Here is a 6902-nt window from a genome sequence, read left to right as displayed (position 1 = left end):
TTTAAAGATATTTTTTCATCATCTCAAATGTTTGTTTTACTCTAGACAGCACTCTTTATATGACGCTTACGCTAATTTGCCTTAATGACGAAATTAAATTTGAACCACAAATTATGGTTTAAAATGTGTATTAGTATAACTATTGGGATGTTTTAGAAAATATGGACTTATAAAAATATGTAAAAGATCTGCTATTTTGCCACATGGTAATAGTAACCATAAATCCATTAGGATATAACTACTTAATGTCTTTAATTATTTTGTAATTTCATACGTCTCTTACAATATCATATTTAAAGATGGTTCAAACAGAAGTGGATGACGCAGAAGTGGAAGACACAGAAAATGAAATTGCAAAAATGAGTGAATCGGGTCTTTATAAATTTTGTTCAGTAATTATAACATTTTAATGTATGATTAAATGTTGTATATATCATGAAGCTTAATGATAACTTCTATATGGGTGTTTAAATACATTTATGTTATATTTTTTGTTTTTAAATTTTAGCTTATCAGCCCTAATCAGCTTCCTTCAGAAAATTTTTATGGGCTATTGACTTCTGATATTAATCATAGAAAATATGATGGCGAATGTAAGAAATATAACGGTCCTGGAAAAGGTAGCCGTAATATTACAAGACTTTGTTCAAAACATGTAAAATATGTAAAAATTAATCCTAGTACAATATCGAATGAGAGCCATTTTAAAAATAATTATTGTGATCTTTTGAGTTACTGGGTATATGAACAATTAAATAAGCATTTTAATGATGAGGCTTCAGATGTCTTAGAAGCTTATAATGAATTTCAAAATATATTGGATAAGGTTTCACCAGATCACAATGAATTCAAAGCCAATGAATGTTTTCGTGAATATAACATCTTTGCAGCTACTGACTTTAAAGAGAGAAAATTACTTTATGATTACTATGTTGATTATAACACAATTCTAGAAAAAAGTGCTGAAACTAATAAATGCAGGGATTATTATAAATACGTTCAAAGTAAACAGCGGCTGTATGATATTTTTGAGAAACATTGTATAAGCGATGGTTCAGCGCAATGTCCAGAATTTTATAAAGATTGTAAACATTACAATCCAAAAGAAGTGTTAGATACGTTTATATGTCACGATGATATGGTAAGAGCAGGGGTCGGTGTATACAGTGGACGCAAATCAGGATTATGGGGTAGAACAGTATCTTTTCTTAATAGTTCGGGTGCCGCAAGAAAAGGTAGTAGTGCACTTCTTGGAATGGTTGTGGCTTCCGTCACTGGTGGCATTTTATATAAAGTAAACACCAATTTTATCAATACATGTGTATAGTACAAGCTTGTTAATAACTCACTCGCATTTTATAGCCACAAAAATACAATAAACATGATGCATGCATTATGTATTACTCTTTTGTAAAACAGTTTACACCCTTAGGTAAAGGTGCACGCAGCAGAGTTGGAAAGGAGAAACAGATTAAAAGTGATATAAATGAAAAGCCCCCAGAAGTATTTATTTATAAATCAGATTCGTATAATCCTCAAAATGACGATGCGGAAGAACATTATATAGGATACCAGCTTGTCTAATTTTTATAAATTGGGAACAGTTAACAACGCCGATTAAGCTGAAAGGGATTATATAAATGGGACGAACTGACAGATGCATAAACTGTCACTGTGATAAATATAAAATATGAGAACTGAAATAAAACGTTATTAGTTATTCCAAAATGGAATTGCAATAAAATGTATATGCAAAAAAAAGGTATAGCATAGGCTTAATGTACTATTTAGCAGAACATAAAAAGTAGAAATTTAATTTAATATACAAAAAAAGACCCCAAAAAATTGAAATGAATTTACGCATGAATAGACATAATAAATTCACTTTTGAAAAAATCCATCTACATTTTAGCGATTATTTATATATACAAATGTGACCTAAAAGGAAAATATACGAACAAGTACTTCTCTCGAGTGGCAAAGAATACATAGCGACAAGAAAAGGTAGGGACCTCCCGCTCTTTACTTTTAAAACAGTGCCATTTCTACAGCAAATGAACACTTTAGTAACGAGTATTGTCCAAATTTTAAATAATTCGTCTTAACAAATTTTTTAGTTTCATATTGCATGCATTTTCTGTTTTTTAAATAGCAAATCGTAATGCATTTGTCTGTTATTTTTTTTACTTAACATAAGTTATTACATATTCAACCGTGAACATTTTGCAATAATTTGAAGTATATTTAAAATGTTTTATAACCTATGTATGTATTTTTAATTTTTTAAGTATTTTTTTTTTTCTTTTTTTGTGAATACAAGTATTATGCTTCATTATTTATATGTTCATATCATAATATTATGTCAAGGATATTTATATAAGCCTCCATTTATTGGCTACTCTAAAATGAGTAATTAGACAAAAGGCAAAAATGATTTAAGTACGACACTTGTGCCACAAATATACTTTCGTAAACTTACATTTATCTTTTTAATTTTATACTAATTCGTTTATTAACTAAGATTTGTCTCTTCCTCTCGTTCCCCCTTTGGTTATTGCTAGAAAGAGCCCTAATGGTGTTTCCTTTAAGGCATAAATATGAATAGCATTCCTTCACATCTAAGTATTATCTTAGATTAACAATTAACGTTTCTATTATGATCGGTGTTGCAAGTAAATATCTGTACCGTCCTTCGTACCACGTTTTTATATTATACGCTCCGTTCATATTTGCTTTGGCCCACAAATTCAATTGACGTTTTGAAAACACTACCATAATTAGCATTCATTTGATGACTTACCATTCCAGTAAATTTTTATAACCGATTTTTATGTTGTACTTTATTCGCCTCAAATGTCCCACTATTTAATTAACCATCCATTATACCTTCTAAATTTTCATGTTCACTATTTTCTTCCTGAAATGTGTGATCGCGTATTCGTTACATGTTTGAGCAGTCAGAATTAAAATTATTTTATATAGTCCTATTTTGTCTACGTACATATGTATGTTGCCTGAAAATACAAGATAGAGCAACTAAGGCCATAATTTATTGTTGAATGATCCGAAAAGTTCTATAGTCTATTTTTCATTATACAGATCATACATCAAATAAACAGTTAGGGCAAACATACACACGTACATACATGCCCACATATATGACATTTATAGAAGGCAACATGTAACACGCTTTTTTGCGCTGCATAAGAGCATGTAGTTTCTAAAATACAAAGTTTAAAACTATGTATAACGCAAAATTAATTAGGCTCCTTTTTCCCTTTTATGCAAACTTTATAAAAGAAGTTTCGTTAAAACTTATTCCTACGACTGTTTTGATGAACAACTGCCATTGGTATAAGATGAATTGCCATTTCGCCTATTTCAGCTACATATTTTAATTAATATTATTTCAGAAAGCAGCAATAAAACATGTAAAAATAAGCTCAGTTCTACGCCTTATTTTTGTTATTACTTACAAATAGACATCTTTCCTTTTAATATGCGTTATTATCTATAAACGAATACACCTTAACCTTCCCAAAGTACACAGTTTGGATACTTTTTATTTTGTAGTCAAAAGAAATATGGGGGTTCCAAAAAATATGGCTTTAATGAAATTCTTGCAAAGTTGACATAAAAAGAACAAAAATAAATTTTTATAAAATATATGGTATATAAAAACGCAATTTAAGTAAACTCGTACAAATTTTGTTAAGTCTAAGTAGGGGGAAAAACAAATGTATTTTCCATGAGCACAAGTGTAACATGCAATAATATGGTACCGAAATTTCACATGGATACGAAAAAGCTCATGCCTACATAAATTGCAACAGTAATTAAGAACAAAATGTAATTCCAGTTGGCAGTCAAATAAATGCATAAAAGTTATGCCCTTTCAATTATGCAGTCCAAATGAACGTCCAAGTGAGGTTAATTTTCATTAATATCATTTGCCTAAAAAGTACATTTTCTATAAAATAAAGCTACGCATATTAAGAATATGCTCAATATATTTCATATTTTTTGCACCATTCAATTTCACACTGTGAAAAAAAAAAAATTCTTATGTAACTGCTAAAACAAATTAAATAGAATTACACGGGGTAGCTCTTCTGAACTAGATGGCAAAGTGACAAATTTCCAAAAAAAAATATGTTATGCATTTGACTATGCTTAAACTTAAAACATAAAATATGTTTTGTTGACACACCAATTATTTATAAAAAAACTAAAAAAAAACTGGTATGTCACATTTTAGAATGCTTCAAATTTCCTATTTTGTAATATTTGTTCAAGATGCAACTTACTACTAATGCAACTTTTAATTAGAATTATTACGGAGCACAAATCTGTATCGTTCTTTAATCTATTTTTTTTTTTTTCTTGCAATAAATAATACAACTCAAATTAGTTTTTCGTTGACGCGTCAATAATGTGCACACACTAGATGAAATTTGTTCATCTATTTTTAAAAATAAGTTATGCATGCTAGTGACATTGTTACACCCGTTCAAAATTACATATTCTTTATTTTCATTTCTCACGTTTCTTAAACAATTAAAAAGGTATTCTGTTGAACTATAAAGAAATTAATTTGTTAAAAGAGTATGTATTATTTTCATTATTATCGCTACTATGTCAGTGAACAAATCCATTGTAACATATTGTAAACCTAAGCGATTTACAAATTTCATCGTATTTTGTGTTTAAATAACAGAAGCGTTTTTTCTTTTGCTTATTAAACTTCTTTATGTTCACGTGCATCAGACATTTTCTTTCAATTCATATAAGAAATATGATAAAAAAAAAAAGTAACTTCGTGTGTGTATCCCCCAATTTATAATTTTTACCCTAAAGACTGGACAACCCTAAATACATAAGTTTTAAGTTAAGCTTGTTAGTGAAATGTAATTATTTTTCTTAGACGTTGTAACCTTGCTGTTTTACTTCAAATATGTACTGTCTCTTAAATATTGCCCATTTTTTGGTTCTCTTTTAATGCACACCGTATGTCTATTGTTCCATTAAATATGTGAACATATAAAAAAAAAAGCTACTTATAAATTAATATACGCAGTTGCGTATTTTTTACGCAAACGTTGTAAACATTAAAAAGGAAAAATCTATATATAAGTGTTTCATGTTAGAAAATACTTTCTAATATCATCTATATTAAATAACCCACATAAAAGTAAAGATTGAACAATGGCTGAAATGTTTTTATCCAAGTTGGGATTTGTAACTATCACATTTATTTATGTATTTCAATATTTTATCCTTTAGTTTATGTATTAAGAAACTTTCTTCAAAATATATGTTTATGTACTTGCACAATTTACTTCTTATCTACTATTTTCAGCGTATTTGCTCTAGAAATTTGCCCTCAAAAGAATTATATGATAAATGGGATAAGCATTTAGAATCCATAGTTGGAACACATAATGCATGTAAATTAACAGTTATAGATTATAAAAATGATGATAAATTTCTCAAACTGTGTTCCACTGCTTTAGATTATATAAAAAATTATGATAAATCAACTAGTAGAAAACAACTTTCTTGTAATGATTGTAAATTATTTAATTATTGGTTACTTAATAAAATAAAAGAAGAGTTTAAAGGGAAATATCAAGAAGTCTTTAACGTGCTTGTTGTTTTGTGGAAAGGAAACAATATACTTAATCATCACTCAAGGGGCAATAAGTGCGAGCTTGACTTTAATATTGCTTCAGATGATAAATCTGACGTAAAAAAGCAATTTTATGAATACCTTGAAGATTATCAAGAAGTCCATGTAAGAGCTAAAATGAAAGATAATGAATGCAAAAAATATAAAAATTATTATGATAATAATTCTTTATTAGGTGGTTATATTAAAGAAATTCTTCCAGATGTTGAAAAAAATGGTCCGTCAAGTATTTATGGCGAAAATAACAACTGTAATTCGATTAAAGTCCTACCTAGATTGCTAAATAATACCTTCAATTTATCGGGAGGATATGCCATAAACCATATACATGAAGAGGGCCTTGTCGAAGCGATCAAAGACTTACAAAAGGAAATACCAAAATTGGAAGAAGAAGAGACTGAAGCGTCTTCTGAGGGAGCAAAAGGGGGTTTTGATTTGTCGAACCTTTTTTCATGGCGCGGTTCATCTCCTAAAGTTGGTTCATCTGCCCTTTCAGTAGCGGGCGTATCCACAGTATCCTTATTTTTGTACAAAGTTAAAATAAATTTGTTTTTTTCTTAAGAATTTTATAAATTAACATTAATGATGTGCTATATTTTAGAACAAATCATTATAGTATAATCCTACACGTTCTGCACATTTTGTCTTTTTACACTAGCTCACTCCGTTAGGACCCATGTTAAGAAAACGATTTTGGAGCAGCAGACCAATCATCAATTCTTCAGATCAAGGGCAAGCACAACCCTTTCCAGATTTTTATGAAGAATATGCCAATGTAAATCCCGATTTTGATAGAATAAATATAGCTTATAGTCCATCATTAGAATAATTATATCAAAGCGTTAAATAATTTCGAACGACTTAGAACAACATAGTAATGCAAATAAAAGGCATTATCAATTTTGTAACCGTATCTAATAAAGCCAGACACGTTAGCAGAACGATGTATGAATAATTTAAGAAATAAACCCAATTGTAACTTGTATTTTTGACTAGTATTTTTCTGTAGCTATTATTTATACAGATGTAGCACTTCGACAAGTGTCTTAAAATAAGAATAATTCAGACAAAAAAAAAAAAAAAAATTAAGAAGAAGATCCATACATGATGGCACAAACGACATGCTTCAAACCTGTGAATGAATTTGCACTTGCATTGCATAGGTATGCTAAAATGTTATAGTTTTCTTGAATAATAATACAATAATAATTGA

At 28.9% G+C, this 6902-nt stretch overlaps 1 protein-coding gene across 1 annotated transcript, besides 24 other annotated features; it reads left to right on the top strand.

Annotated features, from left to right (window-relative positions):
- Positions 1 to 268: 268 nt before the first annotated feature.
- Positions 269 to 291: a microsatellite.
- A 181-nt stretch (positions 292 to 472) lies between these two features.
- Positions 473 to 507: a microsatellite.
- An 888-nt stretch (positions 508 to 1395) lies between these two features.
- Positions 1396 to 1502: a microsatellite.
- Positions 1503 to 1523: a microsatellite.
- Positions 1524 to 2386: 863 nt separating this feature from the next.
- Positions 2387 to 2407: a microsatellite.
- Positions 2392 to 2437: a microsatellite.
- A 65-nt stretch (positions 2438 to 2502) lies between these two features.
- Positions 2503 to 2560: a microsatellite.
- A 198-nt stretch (positions 2561 to 2758) lies between these two features.
- Positions 2759 to 2849: a microsatellite.
- Positions 2770 to 2833: a microsatellite.
- Positions 2834 to 2895: a microsatellite.
- Positions 2896 to 3368: 473 nt separating this feature from the next.
- Positions 3369 to 3401: a microsatellite.
- A 464-nt stretch (positions 3402 to 3865) lies between these two features.
- Positions 3866 to 3892: a microsatellite.
- A 281-nt stretch (positions 3893 to 4173) lies between these two features.
- Positions 4174 to 4201: a microsatellite.
- Positions 4202 to 4361: 160 nt separating this feature from the next.
- Positions 4362 to 4389: a microsatellite.
- A 256-nt stretch (positions 4390 to 4645) lies between these two features.
- Positions 4646 to 4670: a microsatellite.
- A 226-nt stretch (positions 4671 to 4896) lies between these two features.
- Positions 4897 to 4984: a microsatellite.
- A 30-nt stretch (positions 4985 to 5014) lies between these two features.
- Positions 5015 to 5042: a microsatellite.
- A 115-nt stretch (positions 5043 to 5157) lies between these two features.
- Positions 5158 to 5185: a microsatellite.
- Positions 5186 to 5198: 13 nt separating this feature from the next.
- Positions 5199 to 5218: a microsatellite.
- On the top strand, positions 5206 to 6518 carry PVX_095995 (variable surface protein Vir16/32-related; the record flags this gene model as incomplete). Its single annotated transcript, XM_001612707.1, has 3 exons — positions 5206 to 5238; positions 5360 to 6116; positions 6361 to 6518. The coding sequence occupies 3 exons, from the start codon at positions 5206 to 5208 to the stop codon at positions 6516 to 6518; spliced, it is 948 nt and encodes a 315-aa protein (XP_001612757.1).
- Positions 6097 to 6233: a microsatellite.
- Positions 6519 to 6703: 185 nt separating the features above from the next.
- Positions 6704 to 6736: a microsatellite.
- Positions 6737 to 6773: 37 nt separating this feature from the next.
- Positions 6774 to 6809: a microsatellite.
- Positions 6787 to 6813: a microsatellite.
- Positions 6805 to 6827: a microsatellite.
- The last annotated feature ends 75 nt before the right edge of the window (positions 6828 to 6902 follow it).

This window comes from Plasmodium vivax, chromosome 3 (assembly GCF_000002415.2).
Source record: "Plasmodium vivax chromosome 3, whole genome shotgun sequence".
NCBI lineage: Eukaryota > Apicomplexa > Aconoidasida > Haemosporida > Plasmodiidae > Plasmodium > Plasmodium vivax.
Note: the sequence above shows the minus strand (reverse complement) of the source record. Positions and strands in the feature narration are given on the sequence as shown.